Source organism: Elephas maximus, chromosome 8 (genome assembly GCF_024166365.1).
Source record: "Elephas maximus indicus isolate mEleMax1 chromosome 8, mEleMax1 primary haplotype, whole genome shotgun sequence".
NCBI classification, from domain to species: Eukaryota; Metazoa; Chordata; class Mammalia; order Proboscidea; family Elephantidae; genus Elephas; species Elephas maximus.
This window is the reverse complement of record NC_064826.1, coordinates 65829325-65851656: the sequence shown is the minus strand read 5'-3', so window position 1 is coordinate 65851656 and position 22332 is coordinate 65829325. Positions and strand designations below refer to the sequence as shown.

General features: G+C 39.8%; 1 protein-coding gene across 4 annotated transcripts in view; it reads right to left on the bottom strand.

The window, feature by feature from the left end:
- The window catches only part of DYNC1I1 (dynein cytoplasmic 1 intermediate chain 1), a 325120-nt gene that overhangs the window by 230540 nt on the left and 72248 nt on the right, over positions 1-22332 (bottom strand). For all 4 annotated transcript variants that reach the window (XM_049893292.1, XM_049893295.1, XM_049893293.1 and 1 more), the window contains one exon: positions 14091-14206. In XM_049893292.1, the coding sequence (XP_049749249.1) occupies positions 14091-14206 (116 nt within the window). The remainder of the gene's footprint in view (positions 1-14090; positions 14207-22332) is intronic.

Sequence of the window (22332 nt, the reverse complement as noted above, 5' to 3'; positions counted from 1 at the left end):
ACAGATTTGTTCGTTCTTCTGGCAGTCCATGTTGTCGTTGTTAGGTGCCATGGAGTCGGTTCTGACTCATAGTGACCCTATGTACAACAGAACAAAACACTGCCCAGTCCTGCACCATCCTCCCAATTGTTGTTATGCTTAAGCCTGCTGTTGCAGCCACTGTGTTAGCCCATCTCATTGAGGGTCTTCCTCTTTTCTGCTGACGCTCTACTTTACCAAGGATGTTGTCCTTCTCCAGGGACTGATTCCTCCTGAAAACATGTCCAAAGTATGTGAGACCATCCTTGCTTCTATGGAGCATTCTGGTTGTGCTTCCAAGACAGATTTGTTCGTTCTTTTGGCAGTCCATGGTATATTCAATATTCTTCTTCAACACTACAATTCAAAGGTGTCAATTCTCCTTTGGTCTTTATTCATTGTTCAGCTTTCACATGCATAGGAGGCAATTGAAAACACCATCGCTTGTATCAGGTGCACCTTAGTCTTCAAGGTGACATCACTGCTTTTCAACACTTTAAAGAGGTCTTTTTGCAGCAGATTTGCCCAATGCAATGCCTCTTTTGATTCCTTGACTGCTGCTTCCACGGGTGTTGATTGTGGATTCAAGTAAAATGAAATGCTTGACAACTTCAATCTTTTCTCCGTTTATCACGATATTGCTTATTGGTCCAGTTGTGAGGATTTTTGTTTTCTTTATGTTGAGGTGTAATCCATATTGAAGGCTGTGGTCTTTGATCTTCACCAGTAAGTGCTTCAAGTCCTCTTCGCTTTCAACAAGGAAGGTTGTGTCGTCTGCATAACACAGGTTGTTAATGAGTCTTCCTCCAATCCTGATGCCCCGTTCTTCTTCATACAGTCCAGCCTCTTGGATTATTTGCTCAGCATACAGATTGAATAGGTATGGTGAAAGGATTCAACCCTGATGCACACCTTTCCTGACTTTAAACCATGCAGTATCCCCTTGTTCTGTTTGAAAGACTGCCTCTTGATCTATGTAAAGTTTCCTCATGAGCACAATTAAGTGTTCCAGAATTCCCATTCTTTGCAATGCTATCCATAATTTGTTATGATCCATACAGTCAAATGCCTTTGCATAGTTTAAGAAAACAGGTAAACATCTTGCTAGCATTCTCTGCTTTCAGCCAAGATCCATCTGACGTTAGCAATGATATCTCTGGTTCCGTGTCCTCTTCTGAATCTGGCTTGAATTTCTGGCAGTTCCCTGTTGATATATTGGTGCAGCCACTTCTGAATGATCTTCAGCAAAATTTTACTTGCATGTGATATTGATATTGTTTGATAATTTGTGCATTCTGTGGGATCAACTTTCTTGGGAATAGGCATAAATATATTAATATATTAAATACATTAAAATATAATAACAGGCAGTCCATGGTATATGCAATATTCTTTGCCAACACCATAATTCAAAGGTATCAATTCTTCTTGGTCTTCCTTATTCACTGTCCAGCTTTCACAGGCATATAAGGTGACTGGAAATACCATGGCTTGGTTCAGGTGCATCTTAGTTCTCAAAGTGACATCCTTGCTTTTTAACACTTTAAAGATTTGCCCAGCATAATAGGTTATTTGATTCTTGACTGCTGCTTCCATGAGCAATGACTGTGGATCCAAGTAAAATGAAATCCTTGACAACAATATTTTCTCCATTTATCATGTCATTGCTTATTGGTCTAGTTATAAAGGTTTTTGTTTTCTTTATGTTGAGGCATAATCCATACTGAAGGCTGTAGTCTTTGATCTTCATCAGTAAATGCTTCAAGTCCTCTACCTACCTTCAGCAAAATTTTACATGGGTGTGATATTAATGATATTGTTTGATAATTTCTGCATTCTGTTCGGTCATCTTTTTTTTTGGAATAGTGATATATACCATGGGATATATATGTATATATTTCCTTAGTTTAAGGAACAGCATTTTAGAATCCTTTTATCCTTTTGTGTGTTTAAGAGTAGAACTGTGCTTCATAGAGTTTTCGATGGGTGATTTTTTGGAAGTAGATTTCCAGGCCTTTCTTCCAAGGTGCCTCTGGGGAGACTTCAACCTCTAACCTTTAATTTAGCAGCTGAGTATGTTAACCATTTGCATTCCCAGAACATAATGCTTCTTTTTAAGGGTTTAATGTTAGTTGCTATGAACTATAGAGAACTAGCTTGGCAAAATAGTGAATATTGGAGAATTTTATTAAATAACAAAGTACTCAGTGGAGTTATTCCCTAGGCTATATATAATAAAGGAGCCCTGGTGTCATAAGGGTTAAAGTACTTAGCTGCTCCATGGGAGAAAGATGTGGCAGTCTGCTTCCATAAAGATTAAAAAAAAGTAAATAAAGATTACCGCCTTGGAAATCCTTATGGGGCAGTTTTACTCTGTCCTAAAGGGTCACTGTGAGTAGGGATTGACTCGATGGCAACAGGTATCTGCAATAAATGTAAATTATGCAAATTCTGAGGTTTTCATTGCCCCGGTTCTCACTCTCTGAGATGGTTTAGACCAGCGTTTGCTAATTAAAACCTTGCGTACTTCCTGGTTCATGTCCATGGAAGACATCTCTAATTGAGATGAGGTGGAATAGAACCTCAGAATCTTACTCAGCACAGCAACCCTAATGGTCACTACCAATAAATTTTAGTTGACTCTCAAGATATAACATATTCGCATCTTGCATAAGCTCATATTGCCATTTATTTTTCATCACCCACCTTCAGAGGTCCTTGAGATTATGCTATAGCCACATACCATACTTTCTGCCAGCCACCACAGGATTTTCTCCCTTTGTTTTTAAAGTTTCACCGCTTTCTCAATACTCTTTTCTACTGCAAACTACACTCTTCTCCCGGTACTATGTTCCACTCTTGAACGTCTCTTTGTAGGTCACTTTTGTTTCTCATTTGCTTGCCTGTACTGCCACCACATTCCTGTCACACACAGTTGCTCAGTCTTATGTCTTATACAGTGGAGACCCCTGTGGATTGAGCTCTGGCAACTCTGGTTTCATCCCATCCTCATCCCACCGCTCACTAATATACAATAGTCAGATTCATGTCTGCATTTTAATTCTGTTTTCTATATGTCTCATATCCTTTTTGTTCTTCTATTCTTCCTTTACTTCCTTCCGTTACTGTAAAATGGAACATTTTAACTTCTTCATTGATTTTTCACCTTTTTTTTTTTTAGTTATTCTCTTAGTGGTTGCTTCAGGGTTTACCATATACAACTTAACTTCTCATAATCTGCTTCAGATTCATACTAACTTAATTCCAGTGAGATAAAAAACATTACTCCTATATACCTCTATTCCCTTTTCCCCCTTATTGTGAAATTATTGTTATATACACGCATGTTACAAACCCAAAAATACGTGGTTATAATTTCTCACTCTATATAATTTTATGTCTTGTAAAGAAGCTGAGAGAAGAAAGCAGAGCAACTACTTATGTGTAGTTTCTGTTGTATTAGCCTTCTTACTGTCCATTTTTTATTCTCTTCATTTGTTCCTATGCATTTCAGTCAGCATTTGGAATCATTTTCTTAACCCAATACAGCTTTGCTCTCACCCTGCTCTTTTGTGCTGTTATTGGCAAATATGTTTCTATATGTTTAGGCTCAACAATACAATTATATACATATTGTTTTATATAATTGCTTTTTAAATCAGTTAAGAGAAGAAAGAAAAAGCACTTATTCTGTCTTACATAGTTATGTAACTACCTTTAAGAGAGGTCTTTGTTTTTTGCTGTTTTGTGCGGATTCAAATTACTTTCTGGGATCACTTGCTTTTAGCCTGAAGAACGTCTTTTAGTATTTCTTACAAGATTGATCCACTAGCAATGAATTCTAATAGTTGTTGTTTATCTGGGAGGTTTTTATTTTGTCTTATTTTTTGAAAGATAGTTTTGTTGAATATAGGATTCTTGGTTGACTGTTTTTCTTTATGGACTTTGAGTATGTTTTCTCACTGCCTTCTGGCCTGCATTGCTTCTTATGCAAAGTAAGCTGTGAATTTTATTGGATCTCCCTTGTATGTGACAAGTCACTTGTCTCTTGCTGCTTTCAAGATTTCCTTTTTGTTTTATACTTTTAACATTTTAGCTATGGTGCGTCTGTGTGTTAGTCCTCTTTATGTTTATCATACTTGGAGTTTATTGAGCTTCTTGGAACCATTTAAGTTTTTCATCAAATTTGGGAAGTTTTCAACCATTACTTTTTCTTTAATTTTTTTTTTCTCATTTTCTGCCTGTCTTCTCTCCTTCTGGTACTCCCACTGCATGTATGTTGGTTTACTTAATGGTCTTCTACATTTCTCTGAGGCTCTGTTCATTTTTCTTCATTCTTTTCTCCCTCTGTTTTTCAGAGCGCATGATCTCTATTTATCTACCTTCAAATTTGCTAATTCTTTCTTTTGTCAGTTCAAACATACTGTTGAGCCCTTCTTGAGTTTTTCATTTCAGTGGTTGTACTTTTCAGCTCCATAATTTCTTTCCATTTGGATCTCTGTTATAATTTGTAGCTCTTTATTGATATTCTAACTGATGAGACATTGTCATCATACTTTACTTCTTTAGTCATGGTTTATTTAGTTCTTTGAACATATTTATAATGGCTACTTTGAAATCTTTGTTAAATCTGACATCTGGTCACTCTCACAGGCAATTTCTATTGCCTGCTTTGTTCTTGTGTAGGGGTCAGACTCTCCTGTTTCTTTGCATGTCTCATAATTTTTTGTTGGAAACTGGACATTTTAGATAATATATTGTAGTAATCTGGGTACTGCATGTCTCCCTTGCAGTAATTACTGCATGCAATTTGCTTGCCTATTTGTTTAGTGACTGGCTGGATTATTTTAGTGAAGTCTATTTCTCTCCCCTGCCCCTCATGGTATGAAGCCTCTGATGTTGCTCTTTGGAGGGTACAGGCCTGAACATGTGCACAGTCACTTTGGGATGACAGTAGTTTTGGCAGCTCTCTCTTTAACTGTCTTTTTCCCTGACCACACCCAACAGTTAAAAAACCAAAACCCATTACTGTCAAGTTGATTCCAACTCATGGAGATTCTATAGGACAGAGTAGAGCTGCCTCATTGGGTTTCTAAGGAGTGACTGGAAGAGTCAAACTGCCAAGCTTTTGGTTAGTAGCTAAGCTCTTAACTACTGTGTCACCAGGGTACCACCCAATGGTTAGGTTCCACTAATTGCTAGCTGACTGCTCTATTGTTTTTGACAATGCCATGGGGCATAAATTTCTTGACAGATTGATTTAAATAAATTTAGGCTCCTTTTTTTTAAAATAATTTTTATTGTGCCTTAAGTGAAAGTTTACAAATCAAGTCAGTCTCTTACATATAAACTTATATACACCTTACTACATATTCCCATTTACTCTCCCCCTAATGAATCAGCCTGCTCTCTCCTTCCAGTCTCTCCTTTTGTGACTGTTTTGCCAGTTTCTAACCCTCTCTACCCTCCCATCTCCCCTCTAGACAGGAGATGCCAACACAGTCTCAAGTGTCCACCTGATGCAAGTAGCTCCCTCCTCATCGGCATCTCTCTCCAACCCATTGTCCAGTCCCTTCCATGTCTGATGAGTTGTCTTCGGGAATGGTTCTTGTCCTGGGTCAACAGAAGGTTTGAGGACCATGACCACGGGGATTCTTCTAGTCTCAGTCAGACCATTAAGTCTGGTCTTTTTATGAGAATTTGGGGTCTGCATCCCACTGTTCTTCTGCTCCCTCAGGGGTTCTCTGTTGTGCTCCCTGTCAGGGCAGTCATTGGTTGTGGCTGGGCACCATCTAGTTCTTCTGGTCTCAGGAGGATGTAAGTCTCTAGTTCACGTGGCCCTTTCTGTCTCTTGGGCTCATAATCATCTTGTGACCTTGGTGTTCTTCATTCTCCTTTGATCCAGGTGAGTTGAGGCCAATTGATGCATCTTAGATGGCCGCTTGTTAGCATTTAAGATCCCAGACACCACACTCCAAAGTGGGATGCAGAGTGTTTTCTTAACAGAATTTATTTTGCCAATTGACTTAGATGTCCCCTGAAGCCATAGTCCCCAAACCCCTGTCTTTGCTCCGCTGACCTTTGAAGCATTCAGTTTATTCAGGAAACTTCTTTGCTTTTGGTCCAGTCCAGTTGAGCTGACCTTCCCTGTATTGAGTGTTGTCCTTCCCTTCACCTAAAGTAGTTCTTATCTACCATCTAATCAGTAAATAACCCTCTCCCACCCTTCCTCCCTCCCCCCTCCTCATAACCACAAAAGAATGTGTTCTTCTCAGTTTAAACTATTTCTCAAGATCTTATAATAGTGGTCTTATACAATATTTGTCCTTTTGCATCTGACTAATTTCACTCAGCATAATGAATTTAAGCTCCTTTTACAGGTATGGAAATGCTGGTGGTGTACTGGTTAAGAGCTACGGCTGCTAACCAAAAGGTCAGCAGTTTGAATCTACTAGGTGCTCCTTGGAAACCCTATGGGGCAGTTCTACTCTGTTCTATAGGGTTGCTATGAGTCAGAATCAGCTCAACGGCAATGGGTTTGTTTTGGTTTATTACAGGTATAGTTTTTGAGGTCTCTGAGCCAGGAGAGCTCTTCTTAGCTGTTCCCCTGGCTCTCTCTAATAAACTATCAAGGGCTTAGCTTATCTCTAATGTATCTACAAGTCTCCTCTTAATTGCTCTTCACCACAATCTCAGTTGTTTTGAGAGCATCCTTAGACTTGAACTTCTCCACACTGTTGCAAATGGAGTCAGTTCCTTTGGGAAGAGATTAAAAACTCTCTACTTTATGGCCCGCCCCCTCCCCTCCACCCCCGGGGAAAAATCTCTGAGCTGGAGGTGAGGACAATGACACACTTCTCTCTAAGAGACACTCCTGCTTTAGAACCTGGCGGGGGGGCGGGGTGGGCTGTAGCTTCTGGTTTTCTCAGCTTGTCTCTCCTGGCATGGAATCTCCTCTTTTCAAACAAGCTAGCTAGGGTGAGGAAGATTGGGGCCCCAGTTTTCTAAACATGCTGTGCCCAAGGTAGGGCCCCCATTCCATAAGCAGGGGCTGGGCATAAGAAGGACGCACCTACCTCTTGGCCATAGTCTCTCAGAACTAACCTCTGCGACAAGTAGCTGGGGACAGAATGAGAAATGCTGAGAGTCTGCCCCTCCTGGAAAGATACTGTAGCTATTTGACTAAATGCTGGGTAGAGGAGGGAGCCCTATGGTCTTGGCTGCACCCATCTGAAATGAAGTTTCCTTCTTGTTGAGCTGGGAGTAGGGAGAGAGAGGTCAAACATTACAGACTCTTGCTGTTCTTACAAGGTTATCGTAGGTTTTCTTAAATAAATGCGTCTTTGTTTGCTCTATGCCCTTAGGATATTTCCATATATTTTAAATAGTTGATTTTTCTAAATAATTTTTACCAGATTCCTTGGGGAGTGGATCCATGAAGCTCTTCATGTTGCTATGCTGGAAGTGAAACCTTTATATACTTTTTAGTTAACCAAAATATCAATTATTATTCTCCAGGGAATGAAAGGTCTGTTATGCCCTGTAATAGTCTTTAGTCGTGGTATTCTTTGGCTCTAGCATTGATTAAGAGGGATGGGCAGAAACCACATCCTCTTCATTTTGGTGTGTAAGGGGTTGTATTTGATAATTGTTGATGCGCGTTTATATTTGTCTTTCTGAAAACAATGATCTTCACTCCAGTGTATACGTAGGGTATCCATTTTCTGGTGGAGAGGTTAGAGTTTGATATAGAAGGATGAAAACAGAAAGGCTGTTTCATCTCCCTTCTTACAGAATTGAATTCTGCAGCCTACCAGTAGGTTTAGAACTAGGTTTAGTTGAGGGAGAAAGGATATTCCAAATTCCTTTTCCTTAATGTTTAGAATATCAACAACTGTAAAGATTAACCCTTTTGTCCAGGACAGTGGGGACTTGAAACTCCATTGTAGAATGAAAACATGACATGGGAGAAATGAAATACAAGAGTTTATTTCTAGACAGTGGCAAGAAAAGGAATATCTGGGGAAAGAAGAAGAAGAAAAAAATGTTCAAATATGTCTGAATTTCCATGTTCTGGGACATAGTATTGGGAGGAGTAGAGTGTTAGATAAAATGAAAAGAGAAATGAGCACAGGGGCCCTTGAACCATACCCCTTGTTTGATATTCTGGGAAGAGGCCATTATGCAACAGATGTCATTCACCACAAGGCATCCAAGCCTCACTGGGGGTTGGCATGATAAGACAGAGAGAAGAACTGGTAAGCCTCATATTCTCTGAGGCATGGACATTGAAGTAAGAGGCAGTATACCATAGAGTCTGCTGTGGTGGATAAAGGGACCATGTGGCATGGGATGGGTGTAAACTTCTCGGTCAGTGATTGGAAAGAGGCCAGTGCATAGACTCAAGATCTGGAGTCATGACAGCTGAGAGGAGACCAAGGCAACAAGAGGGAAATGGACAAGGCTCCCTGGGAACACTGCCAAGACAAAATGATATATCACAGGTCACTAGTCGCATAATGTACCACTGGGTACCCATGCCCAAGGTGGGCAAAAACATCATGTCAGAGCACAGTAGATGTCAGCCAGCACACACCAAGGAATGGCACAAGGCCAGAGTCCCTCCTGTCCCCTCAACCCCACCAAGGCCATGCGATCATATAAAAACTCACCTCTTTCCCATCCATACTTAGTCAAGATCTTAGGGAGAGAAGTAGGTGAGAGTGAGGCTCTATGAAAGTTTGAGCATTTCCACTCAAGATTAACTGAACATACCACAGAGACTTGAAGAGGTTGGACTAGAGAGTGGACACAACCAATAGTTGCTACAGACAAAATAAAGGAGTTGCATTCTCTCTGCACTTCTGATTTATAAGGTGAATGAACTCCGTAGAAACACTACAAGTACACTAGTATTCATAAGTGTGCCAGGCACATAATAAATATGGTTTTGTCTTTCCCTCCCCCTTCTTCCTCTCACACCGCAGTGGATATTTTTTATATTTTTGCTTACCCAGCATCTAAAACCCTTTATACTATTTTTGGAGGGGTATTTCCCAAAATAAATCAGAGCAGAGTCAAGGACTCCCCAGACATTACAGAAGCTAGCCTAGAGGCGGCTATTCCTCTGCCTTGCCCTTCACAGTTACAGCAAGGACATGTAAACTAAAAAAAAAAAGTTTACATGTCTTGGACGCTTCCATACAGCTATTTAAATCTCAACGGAGGACTTTCAAGGTGCAGGGAAAGTTAGAGGCTTTCAGGTCAATAGTGACTACAGAGTTAAGTCCTGAGTGTAATGGTGAATGTCTAGTCTCTAGAGGCCCAGAAGGCCCATGTGTTCTAACTAGGCAGATGCAAGGGCATGACTTTACTCTGTTGTCAGCTGTTGCGCTGTCTTATTTCCTTCTATTTCTAAATTAATTCTCTAACTTTTTTTCATCAATTCTATCAAGTATTTCTTATCTTCCCAACAAATCCCATTTTTATTTAAGTTAAGCATAGTTAATCTCTATTGTTGGCAATGATGAACCCAGACTAGTACAGACATTCGTATCAGAAGACAGTCACTCAGGGAATTGGTGTTAGTTATCTGCACTAAGTAAGGCTAAAGATAATAAAAATTCAGTTAGAGCTCAGGAACGGGAATCTGTCAGCTGTAACAAATAATAATTTTTCTTCTGTGGCCAACTATAAAGAAGTGGCCATTGAAAGGAAGGATTTAAAGGATCAAACTGTCACTGATACTGAATAATGTGAATGGCATAAAAAATTTAGAGATACTAAGGTGAGGTGGCTGCTGCTAATGGGACTGGACAGCTTAAAGAAGAGATGACAAGCTTAAGTCTCTATATTTTAGCTGAAGGCATGGACCCAGGGACTTTCTCTGGCCATGAGAAGCGTCTACAAAAAATGTTTGCCAAAACCAAGCACTAAATTTAAATTCTGTGGGTTCCTGAGTAATGTCTGTTGAATTCCTAGCCTCACCAGGTCTCTTATGTGAAAATGACAGCACTCATGAGGAAATAATGGGGTATTGGATATGGGGGAGAATATGGAAGCCTAGGAGTACCCTCAAACTACATCCCACACTAAGCCTTGCTTGACAGCCAAAGAAGACCCACCTCCTTTCTCTTCTCATCTTCATCTTACATCAGGTTTGAGCCAGCCCTCTGGATCTTTCCATAGACCTTAACCTTCTCACCCTCGCTCAGGACATCAGGCTGATAAGACCTGGAAAGTAAGCTGTAGCTGGTGACTTCAATGCTATGTTAAGGCATAGGCACATAGGAAGGTGTGAGGAAAAAAAAAAAAAAAACCTTATGAAAATATGGGATCTCGAGCTTCAAGAAAGTTTCTAAGGGACTAGTGATCTGGCAGCAATGACAACACTGGTTTGGTAAATTCCAAAAAAAAAAAAAAAACCTTGTTTCACTAATACTGGTTAAAATGCTCAGTGGGCCATTCTGACTTTTGTAGGCAGCATATTCAACATTTATGTGTACTCATTCAATCCATTTACCACGTGATTCAAAAGGCTTCCACTTTCAACGGGCTGTTTCACTTGGAAATTATGGTCTAGCTGATCCAATGGTGCCCAAAATGTCTGAGGCATATCAGATGGATCCTCCCTCGTCAGGAAATCACCTGAGCAATAGTGTAGTCTCTTCACAGTATTACTACTCTCCTTTTGAGAGGCAGTTCACGGTTTGCTACTGGACCTGAGTAGAGATTAAACCCTGACTGTGAGATAAAAATGGTCCATATGATCATAGAAGACAACCTGCATTATGAACTGGATACTATTTCATCCACCTAGCCATTAGGTCAGCCTGGTCCATGTTTACCGCATCAGCCTGAGCAAGTGTTACGTGATGGTCTGCAGCAAACAACACACATGAGCCAGTGGCTCGTATTCCCCAGTGTACTTACTCCTGTTGCATTCTCACATCTCCCTGAATCTCGTGAGAAATGTCCTGTGACTAGCTGCCTGTGGAGAAAATATTTGTGCCTGCACTACGGGAAATTCTAAGCCACATGCTGGCATGAGCCCAAAGTAGATTGCTGAAAAGATAACCCCATTTATTTCAGTGGAGAAGGAAAGCCATCAATTCTACTTGGATAAAAAGAGTTTTCAGTAGCATATCTCATTGTCCACTTCTCTTGGGAATAAAAAGCATTTGATTAAAATGTTGGGGGTAGAGAGGCCTTGTTTCCCAAATTAGCGTATCTTATTCTCAACCTTCTTCTTCTGTAACTAATAGCCTAAGTAGAGATGGAAGAATACAACCTTGTATTGAAAGAACATTGTTCATGGGGACTTTATTCCTGAATCTTCTTTGTTCAAATCATCTTCTGGCATGTTTCTCATGCCAGGTCATTATGATCATAAATTAATAATCACTATTGTTATGAAGAGAGTGAAGCCCTGGTGGCGCAGTGGTTAAGAGCTACGGCTCCTAACCAAAAGATCGGCAGTTCGAATTCACTGAGTTGGAATTGACTCGAAGGCAACAGGTTTGGGTTTTTTGTTTGTTTTTTTATGAAGAGAATGTTCATTATAGTGTGTAGTGGAGAAAGGAAGCTTAAGTTTGGGCAAGCCCAAAGGACTTTTCACTTCATTTTTAAAAGTAGAACGGGAAATTTTAAGAAACTGTGAATGCACAAGAACTCCATTAGAACAGATTAATGCTCTGAGAGCATTAGCTTGAATTTTGTTAAATTTCACAGTCAAATAGTGACTTAAGAAATAATCCACTTTCCTTCATACACTATGTGCAATAACAAGGTAAAATGGACCTTATAAATCACAGCTTTTAAATATCCATTTGAGAGCCCCACCATGTCATAAAATTTGGTAGGTAGTTGTTTCCTGCCTCTGAATGTCTGCAGTCTTCATGAAAACATTTTATTGCTCAAGCTCCATCTTGGGACCCAGTCCAAGTCGGACATGTGGTAGAACCTTCCTGCCGACTACCCTACCCTGTTGCCTCTCAGCTCTCCTCCTGCCAACCACCTTCACACGACAGGTGAACAGCAAGCAATGGGCACCCTCCACAGCCAGGTGGCTAGGTGTTTCTGGGCAGCCAAAGGTCAAGGACTAGCCTGCAGTGAGAGGGCAATTTGCCTGAACCCAGATCTAAGTTGTGCCTGTCTAAACCCATCAAGAATTGCTTTAATGTCAAGAGCTACAGTAGTTGGCTTTGAGTTCAAAACTATATTGTGGAATTTGAACAATCTAAATGCCTACCACCACAAAAAAGCTCCATGGGTCTTGTTAACAAAACAAAAGGACCTTCTGCCAAGAGCTGAGAAATAAATTCCTCCTTTCCTGCTGCTTGGATCAGTGCATAATGAGGGCTCCTGAGCTCTCTGCAGTAATAAAATGGAATGTACAGACTGTTCCTTTTGATGTGCTCCAGTTTAAAAGTTTAGAGTTGATGCCTTTTCATCCTTAATTTATCTTCCCTTGTAAATTTTTCTGTACCATTTCCAATATCTGAAGTACACCCATTTTTAAAAAATAATTCATTCCCCCTATTTCAGTTATATAACTTTATGTTATGGGTCACATTTGGGGCTAAATAAACATACCTCAGGCTACAGTTCTCAAAATACTTCTGACAGCAAATTAACTCAAACAAATGTTTTGGTTGGGTGGTGAGGTTGTTTTTTTATCCTGCCTGGAGGCCCAAGATAGACCAGGTGAACTCCAGAAGGGTCTTTTAACTTTATATTTTCTGCCGAAGTAATATACGGTACCCAAGTGTGTTAGAGTGGTTGGTTTAAAATTTTACCAGCAGAGGGTGCTACTTGTTTGCTTCTAAAATACATTTAATTGCCAGGCTTGACTAATGGAGGCCCCTGCTACCTAAGAAATGCCACGATAACAGCATTTCTGAGGAAGGGTTTTCACAAAGGCTGTGGGGCAGCATTCTTCAAAGAGTTAGATTTCACTTTTGCTTCTGACATATCCATTTGGAGCCGAAATTAAAATCTCTGCAGCTTGCACAAATCGAAGTGCAACAGTTTATATACCTGCCATAAACTAGGCAGGGAATTCTAGTAATTTTTCATTCTCATGGCTTTTGTTCAATATTTACTACATAACAACAATGAACCCAGAATTCTAACATCCTCTTCACCACATCAAGTAATAAAATAACATAAAATAAGAGTTCACTTACCTGTAACAATAATGTTATTCCATAACAACGCAACCTTCACTTACCCTGTTTTGGGTATACGCATCTCTCTTTTTCACTTTTGCGTAATTTTGCTTTGGTGCAGTTTTTTATTTCTAGGAAGCATTTTAATTTATCAGCTTTGGTTTCTTATTAGTATGTTTTTATGATTCACTGGGATTTGTGTGTGAATCTTCCACTGATATTTTCTGGTATGAACAAAAGAGGCATGGAGTTCAATTTATATCCACCCATGCGAAGCTTGTATGGGAAATATTTTTAAATTGTGGTAAGAAACTCACATGCTATCACCTGAATTGGCCAAGCTATAAATTAGGGGTTGGCATTTTTTTTTCTGTAAAGGCTCAGATTATAGTAAATATTTTAGGCTCTGTGACCTGTAATGTTTCTGTCACAACTGCTCAACACTGCTACTGTAAAGAGAAAGCTGTCAGAAACATAAATGAATAGGTGTGGCTGTGTTCCAGTGACATTTTATTTACAGAAAGAGGGGCGGCGCTGTAATTTTCTGACCTCTGCAAATGATGAATCTTAATGTACATACTCTTCTTATTCATAAAATTCAGAAAAGCTTCTACTGCACCATCATCGTATGACTTCCCCCTTCCTCACACGGTTCTGACCAAGTGTGACCTCTCTCAAGTTCGTTCTAAAGTTCTTCGGTCCCTTGGAGGAGTATCACTGGGCTCTCTCTCCAGTGCTTTCAAAACCCGAACCAAAGGAGCCTTTGGCTTTTGGTGTGTGATTATGCTTTTATCCTTTGAGAATCTCTCGCGGTAAGTAATGGGACCAACAAGAAGGATGTTAATTACTCCCTGACAATTTCTCCGGAGATAATATGGAAAGTAACCAAAAGACATAGCTCACCTTCGGATTGGTGAGTAGCCAGAGGAGTCTGGGTCTCCTTGGAGTAGGACACTACTTCCCTTGGCAGGAAATCCACCTGAGTAACCTTGGACACACCAAGTTTATGTAGTCTTCGTCTATAAGGAACAAGAGACAAACACTTAGGTAGGGAAGGCACTCCTTGCAGAAGAGCAGAAGAAATACAAAGCACTGAAACAAATAAACGCAAACACCCTCAGCTTCTCAATATAAGGGCCAAGGTCATAAAGTAGAATTGGCCCTGGGCTAGAAGTTAGGACACTGGGGTTCTTGGCCTGCTCTGGCCCTAATTTGCTGGGTGAGGCCAGAGAGTCCCTCCTGCCGACTCTCAGCTTTCCTTTCCACCAAACAAGGTCATGGTCCACCTCAGATGAGACCCTTCATTCTGACAATCTCTGATTTTGCCTGACTGAAATTTATATAGAAAACTTTCATTTGTAATACAGGATTCAAGTCTCTCAGACAAAAGGAAAAAAAAAAAAAATGCTTCTGACACTTGAAGGGAAGAGAGGTGGATCCCTTACTGGAGTAACTTATGTTACCCATGGTAGCAGTGGCAGGATCCTATCCCAAAGGGGAGTATAACAGTTCTCATTTCTCCCAAAAAGGAACTAATATATATTGGGTTGTGAATTTGTTTTAAAGTACAGACAAGAGAAGAGGGCACTGGGTTAACAGTGATAAAGTTCTAGCATGGAATTCCAAAACTAACTGAGACCTTGTAAGACTAAGATATGATCACAGGATCAAGTAGGTAAGACCAGTGGAAAGTCCCAGAATAGGAAGGGCACATACAAACATAAGCGATTGCAGTAAACTCTAGAAATCCTAAATGCTGTGCACAAGACATTTACGAGAAAGAGATGAACGTCAAGAAAATACTCTGATATCAAAGATGTATTATTTTTTAAAAGCGATTTTAAAGTTTCCTTGATTTACCCTTCTTCCATCTACAGGACTGTGCTGTGATCATTTTTGAATATTTATGAGCACTTCAAGTGTTTTCAGATGTCTTTCACATCCATTATGTCATCTGTATTCATGACAACTCTGTGAAGGGTAAAGGTAGATATGACCATCCCTGTTTTATAGATGAGGAAAGTGAGGTTCAGTTTAAGGGGCATGCCCAAGTCACGTACAACTAGTAAAGGGTAGAACTAGAGCTACAACACTATTCACCCGAGTCCTGGTCAATGCTCTTTCCACCAAGCCAAACTCCTACCTAAGGTTGTTAATTGTGAGTTCTGAGTTAGTGCAATAATCTGAAGTGTCTCTTCAGTCACCCAGGGAACATCCAGTCATGGAGGCAGCACAGTCTGGTGATTAAGCACATTGACTCTATCCTCAAAGCCTGAGTTTGAATCCCATCCCTACACCCCATCCCTACCACTTATCAGCTATGTGTATGATCTCGAACAAGTTACCTAACCTCTCTGTGCCTCAGTTTCTTCATATGTAAAATGAAGATGACAATAGTACTTACTCATAGGATTCTTATAATGTATATATACCACGCACATCTAATGTACATACCACATATATATTATGTACATATGTACATAATTTACACACATATAAACCTTAAAACATTTCTGGAACATTTTTAGTCTATAGGATTTCTACTACATCTCTTTAAAATTTGCAAACATAGGTTATGTGTGTGTCTCTGTAAGAGAGAGAGAAAGACGGTAACAATTTAGCCAAAATACTGCATTCCCCAACTGTCTAAGATCAATATGAAGCATACTTTATTCATATTGCTGTTTTTAATTGTTAATAGCAAATGGAACAGCCTTTATTTTATATGGACTATTATTGTTATTGGTAATAAAATGAGAGAGAATACATATCACACCCAGGAATTTTCATGTACTATTTTCCTGGACATTCTAGGAAAACAAAATTACTCTTTTCCTATGACTTAGTAAAGGTGAGATCTAAGATTTGCACATGTAGATATAAGCAAAAAATGAATGCTGGCTTAGTGAACATTCCCAGCTAGTAGTCTATGCAGTTCATATAAACTTTTCTGTAGCCCCAGCTCCAGGCAGGCCTGGGCCGAACGGGCCTGCTTCACTCAGAAGTCTGGGCCACAAGTTGAAAGGAGGGCCAGGCAGGGTCTACAGTACTTCCATGTAGCCTCATCTCCCAGAATTAGGGAAAAACACACAAAATGTCTAGCAATAAAATTACCAAAGTAGGTAAAAGGGAAAGCTGCAAAGCCAGAAATGCAAGGTATTATTTTAAAACTTCCTTGGGTGAGAAGAGAATGCTTTTCTTTCTGAAATGTGTTTCTTGAAGCAAATGAAGAAGAAAAAGAGACTAGCCACCCCAGGACTGCTTAAGGCACAGCCCCTCCAGCTGCTAAACAGCCCACAGCGTGTCTTTTAGGCCCCAGTAGGACAGCCTTCATCACAAGCGAGGGAATGGACAAGAAACCTGGCCTGGTAATGCATTCTTACTGCTTCAGATTCCCTGGCCTAGCCAGATCACCCTTGACCCTAGACTTCCCATGGATACCTGCGTGAGACCCAGGGATCTCCAGGCTCAGACTGAGAGGTACCTACATCTGCAGGCAGGGATGCCAGGGTATCTTGGTAACAGCACAGAAGCTGAAGGCTTACCTCACTGGGTGACCAGCTAGCTACAGGCACTGGGCTATGGAGGCTGATCTGTAATTTGATTATCCATTAGGGCATGCTGAAACCAACTGGGGAGGGAGCACATCATAATGCTTCTGTTGTGTACACATACAGAGACTGGGTTCAAATCCCCATTTTGTTACTTACCAGCTGAATGATAGCTGAAAGCTTTGGACAAGTGAAAAACCCTCTAAGTCTTATGTCCTTTATCTGAAAAATGGGTACATGTCAGCGAGCTGTTGTGAGGATTAAATGAAGGTAATACTTGAAAAGCACTTAGTTTAGTGCCTGGCACATAGTAAGTGGCTCCTGCCTCAAGCATCTCTATTTTTATCTTTCTGACTCATTACAATAGTGTTTATATTTGTAAAAACAAAATAATTTCCAGTGAAGTCAGGTTTATGAATGATCTAAATTAATGACTCCTTAAGACAGTAGATTTGAAGATCATCCTTGCCAGGAATCACACGGCTAAATCTTTGCATGGGCACATGTATAGGTTTGGTTGCTCAGGGAAGAGTCCTGTTGCTTTTCTTTAATTAAGCGTATGATCACTGTGAAACTTCTTTTTTTAAAGCTTAGCTTGAATAAGTGACCTCAACCCACTAAAACAAAATATTTTCTTTGATAATTATTTATTAATTACTTGAAAAAACAAAAACCAAACCCGTTGCCGGTGAGTCGATTCCGACTCACAACAACCCTATAGGACAGAATAGAACTGCCTCATAGGCTTTCCGAGGAGCGGGTGGCTGATTTGAACTGCTGACCTTTTGGTTAGCAGCAGAGCTCTTAACCACTGCACTACCAGGGTTCCATTACTTGAAAAGTTGTATACAAATTCCTCTCTCATGTTGTCTTTGTGATTTCAGGGTCTCCACTTAATTCAAACGATCAATAATAACTAAAAGCTAAGTTGTCATAACGAGATTCTCCCAAGTTTATCAGGTACCACACTGATAAACTTGTGATTCTGCTCTCTTAAGGGTGAATCTGTTTCAAATAATTTATAATTTTAAAGCAACTCTTTCTAATTAACTTCTTAGAGGGTATCTTTCCATATAATCTCCAGATTAAGTTGCAGTTATATCAAATGCTGGTTTTCTTTGTTGCTTATTTTCCTGTTATAGTAACCATGTATTTACAATGCACCAGACACTTCTCAAAATTACCTTATTTTATCCTCATTAAAATTTTACATCATATTCCAGTTTCACAGACAAGGAAACCGAAGCTCAGCAAGGTTAAGTAATTTGCTCAACATCACAAAGGTTGTAAGGTTGTAAGTGACAGAGCTGGGATTTAAATACAAGAGCCATGTACTTAAAAATTGCTTTGTTGACCCTGTTCTCCTGCTTTTGTCCTAATGCCTTAGTCACTCATTGAGGCACACTTTCTACAACCAAATATATCATAGGTATAAACATATGTGTCCAGAATTCTTGAGAAGAGGATTCTTGAGAAGTGGCCTGGCTTACATTATTAGAACACAATTTCCCAAGTGAGTGAGTAGTAAGTACCACACACTTCCTCCTAGCCCTAGCTGAAAGGCTTCCCACCAGGTGGCGCCCTGCCATGACAAAGGCCTTCCCCTTAGGTGTGCTCGGCAACAGAGTTCTCACTGCCACAACTCTCCTGGAGCAGCCCTAGAACCTACATGTCTCAGCTGGTGGAGAATCCATGACTTTATACAACTATAATATACACCTTTAACTTCCCTAAAATAGTTCTAAAATTTTACCAGGTGACAAAATTATTATATAACTATGTCTAAGTCTATAGTAGTGATTTCCTTTAAACATATAATTATATCATGTTCCTTGTTTTGGTTCAAGGTTTAACCAGTTCTTTTATTCAAGGGCACAAGTCAAACCTCACTGCTAAGGGGAAAAAACAGCTATAGTATTAACACTACTATAAGTCCTAGTCCTGACTAGGCTATAAATTCCATGCTGGCTCTTCAGTTCTGATTCTGGGACACCTTTCCTGCCATCTCCCACCCCTTCTGCATGGCTCTCATTCCTTCACTACTGTACACACATATACTTCTGTCACAGTCCCTGTTATGTGTTATTAGTATTTCTTTTTTTGTCTGTCCCCCCAACTTGGCTGCAAACTTACTAATTTATCTCTATACCCTGGGAAAGAAAGGAAAGGTAGAAGTGAAGAAGGAAAAGGGGGAAGGAATTATACAGAAATATAAATCAAGATGAATTTCCTATGTTATACTGTTATTATTAAATCCCTTCACCCTGGTAATTTAGTCTAAAATAAGAGACTGTAATAAGATGTTTAAATTACTGAGCTAAATTTATACAGTGGTTTAATTGACTATAAGAAAACAAAAATTCCTAAAAAAAATCCAATAAAGTCTTATACATTAGGATTAATTATTACCAAATTCTTGGGTACCACTCGAGACCGACAAAGTCAGAAACTCTAGGGGTGGAGCCCAGTACTCTGTGTCTTAAGAAGTCCCCTCCTGGTGATTCTGAGGCATGCTAAACTTTGACAACCACTGGCTTAGGAATATTCAAGTGTATAGATACAGACTTCATCATTTAACCAGATGAACTTGGGCCTGCCCACCCTGCAGCCATATTAATTCCACTGGGTGGGGAAGACATGTCTAGGCCAAGCTCATGAAGCTTAATGAGCCACGCCAGGTATGAGCGTGCACCCAATGGGTGAGAAAAACAAAGGAGATTGCAGTGTACAAAATATTAAGGGGCTGGTTCTAGAGTCTATCCTAAATCCAAAATTAAAAAGTCACACAGAGGATTCCAGACACCCAGGGCAATGGAACCACAGACCCCGACAAGCCAGCTTGGCATTGTCCTAAGGTGACAAGGGGGCCCACCTCTCCCAGGGCTAAGGTTGGATGCCTCCTTAAAAGTCCTGGAAGCTTCCTCTCCATGTGGTGCGGTCAACTAGGCTAAACACGGAAAATCATATTACACCAAAGCTGAAACTGTTTCTTCCGTAAAGAAAAAGCAGATCTTCATAGAGAATAAAATTTGAAGCTACCAGAAGTTTGAGGTTATCTGACATTGCTCAGATGCAAAGGGTTCCACTAGCATAGTCTAACCTACCCAGCTTCTGCCCATTTGTCCTTGACTGACATGACGATCACAAGAAGAAAACTACTCACTTGCATGAATCACTGTCTCCATTCGCCTTTCTGTTTCTGGTTCGGTTGGTATTTCTTTGTTTACCCACCCACAATAAGGCTAGCCTGGTGTGGCTAAGCTACTTATAAATTGTTATTATCCAAGGAAGATAAAACCCAAAATGTGAGTTAAGCATGGTCTAGATATTTACTAAAGTTGGAGAAAGCATGGTCTAGATATTTACTGAAGTTATGCAGGCTTACTCCCAAATAAAAGGCTTTTGTCTTATTAACAGCATGAGAAACACATGTATCACCACTGAACTCTGATAAAAATACACTATGTAGCTTTTTTTCCACTCCAAATGTGAAAGAAATTACAAGAAAAACCTTGATGACATTTTATAATGATATTAAGACTACCCACCCACCGATAGTAAGACTATAAACTTAAAAAAAAAATACTGTAGAGACAAAAAAATCTTTGCAAAGCATAGAGGTATCAAAGCCGGATAGCCCAGTCTTTCCCTATTTTTACAAAGACCTCCATTCCTTTCACAGCCATGAACCATGGAAGAACCTCAGCTTCTGAAGCCAGTGGATCTGCATTCTGAAATCAGGGAAGCCAGGCACCATTTCACGCCTACGTGAGAAGCCCTGGAGAAAACCCGCGGGACTTCAGAGACGCTACCGTCTAGTTATCTTTAAGGATAAAGGTAATGAATTTAAATGGGAGAATAGTTTTGACACGTCAAGAACTCTGGTGGAGATTTGGTTATGAAGACCCAGGGGAAGTAAAGCTATTTGGTCAGAGACTTAAGGTGAAGGCTTCTTTAATTTTTTCTTTGAACTGAGCTATAATTCACGTAACACAAAATCCACTCTTTTAAAGTACAACCATCATCACTTTCTAATTCCAGAATATTTCCACCACCCCCAAAAGCAAGTCCATACCTCTTGGCAGTCACTCCCCATCCCCTCCCCTCAGTCCCTGGTAACCACTAATCTGCTGTCTATCCCTCTGGATGTGTCATTCTGAACGCTTCATATAAATAGGATCATACAACATGCAGCCTCTTGTGTCTGACTGCTTTCATTTCACTTAGCATGTTTTTTGAGTTCTTGGTTTTGTGTTATAGCATGTCATGTATCAGAACTTCATCTTCTTATGGCTGAATAACATTCCATTGTATGAATATACCACATTTGCTTTACGTATTCATCAGGTGACGGACGTTTGAGTTGTTTCCACTTTTTGAGAACAATGCTGCAAAGCACGTTTGTATGTAAGTTTTTAATGTGTACATATATTTTCAATTTTCTCGAGTATATATCTGGGAGTGGAATTACTGAGTCATATGGTAACTATGTTTAACTTTTTGAGGAACTGCCAAATTGTTTTCCAAAGAGGTTGCACTATTTTACATTCCCACCAACAACACGTGAGGATTCCAATTTCTCCACAGGCTTGCCAATACTTGCTATTATCTGTCTTTTTTAATTATAGCCATCCTAGTGGGTATGGGCGGTATCTCATTGTGGTTTTGATTTGCATTTCCCTAAAGACCAACAATGTTGAACAGCTTTTCATTTGCTTATTGGCCATTAGTATATTTTCTTCGGTTCCTTTGTCCATTTTTTAATTGGGTTGTCTTTTTATTGTTGAGTTTTAAGAGGTCATTATATATCCTGAGTACTAGACACTTATCACATATATTATTTGAAAAATATTTTCCTACATTCTGTGTTGTCTTTTTACTTTGTTGATGGTATCTTTTAAGCACAAAAGTTTTTAATTTTGATGAAGTCCAATTTATCTGTTTTTTTTCCCTTTGGTTGCTTTTGCTTTTGGTGTCATATCTAAGAAACACAGCCTAATCCAAGATCCCAAAGATTTACACCTATGTTTTCTTATAAGTCATTTCATAGCTTTAGCTCTTACATTTATGTTTTTGATCCATCTTGATAAAAAATTCTAACGTCATTCTTTTGCATGTGGATATCTAATTGTCCCATGCCTTAATTTTTCCCCAGTGTTCACTTACAAGATTGGGCAGAGGAGCAGAGAAAGATTTTGCCATGAATCTAGGTGGTAGGTGATATCCATTGGTGCCAAGCAATAGCCAAGTCTAAGGATGGGAAGATGGAGTCAGAGGGAGGGGCCTCATTGCCTGAAAGATTCCCAGGATTAAGAAAGCTTTCAGAGCACCTGAGCATGTCTCCCATCACTGGCATGATCATCATCAAATTCTACCTGAATCAGTTGGACATGATGCAGCTCATATTCTAATGCCCTAATTCAGACCATGGCAAATTATATATGGCAGATTGGATGTTTCTTCATTTCATATTCAAGAAAAGTGAAGAGAATTGCATAAAAATTTCTGTATTTACTCTGTAGGCCTAATAAAGGAAACCAATAGCACCAGAAAACTGGGCTTCAGACAGCTAAAGCTCTAAGTATGATGGCTTC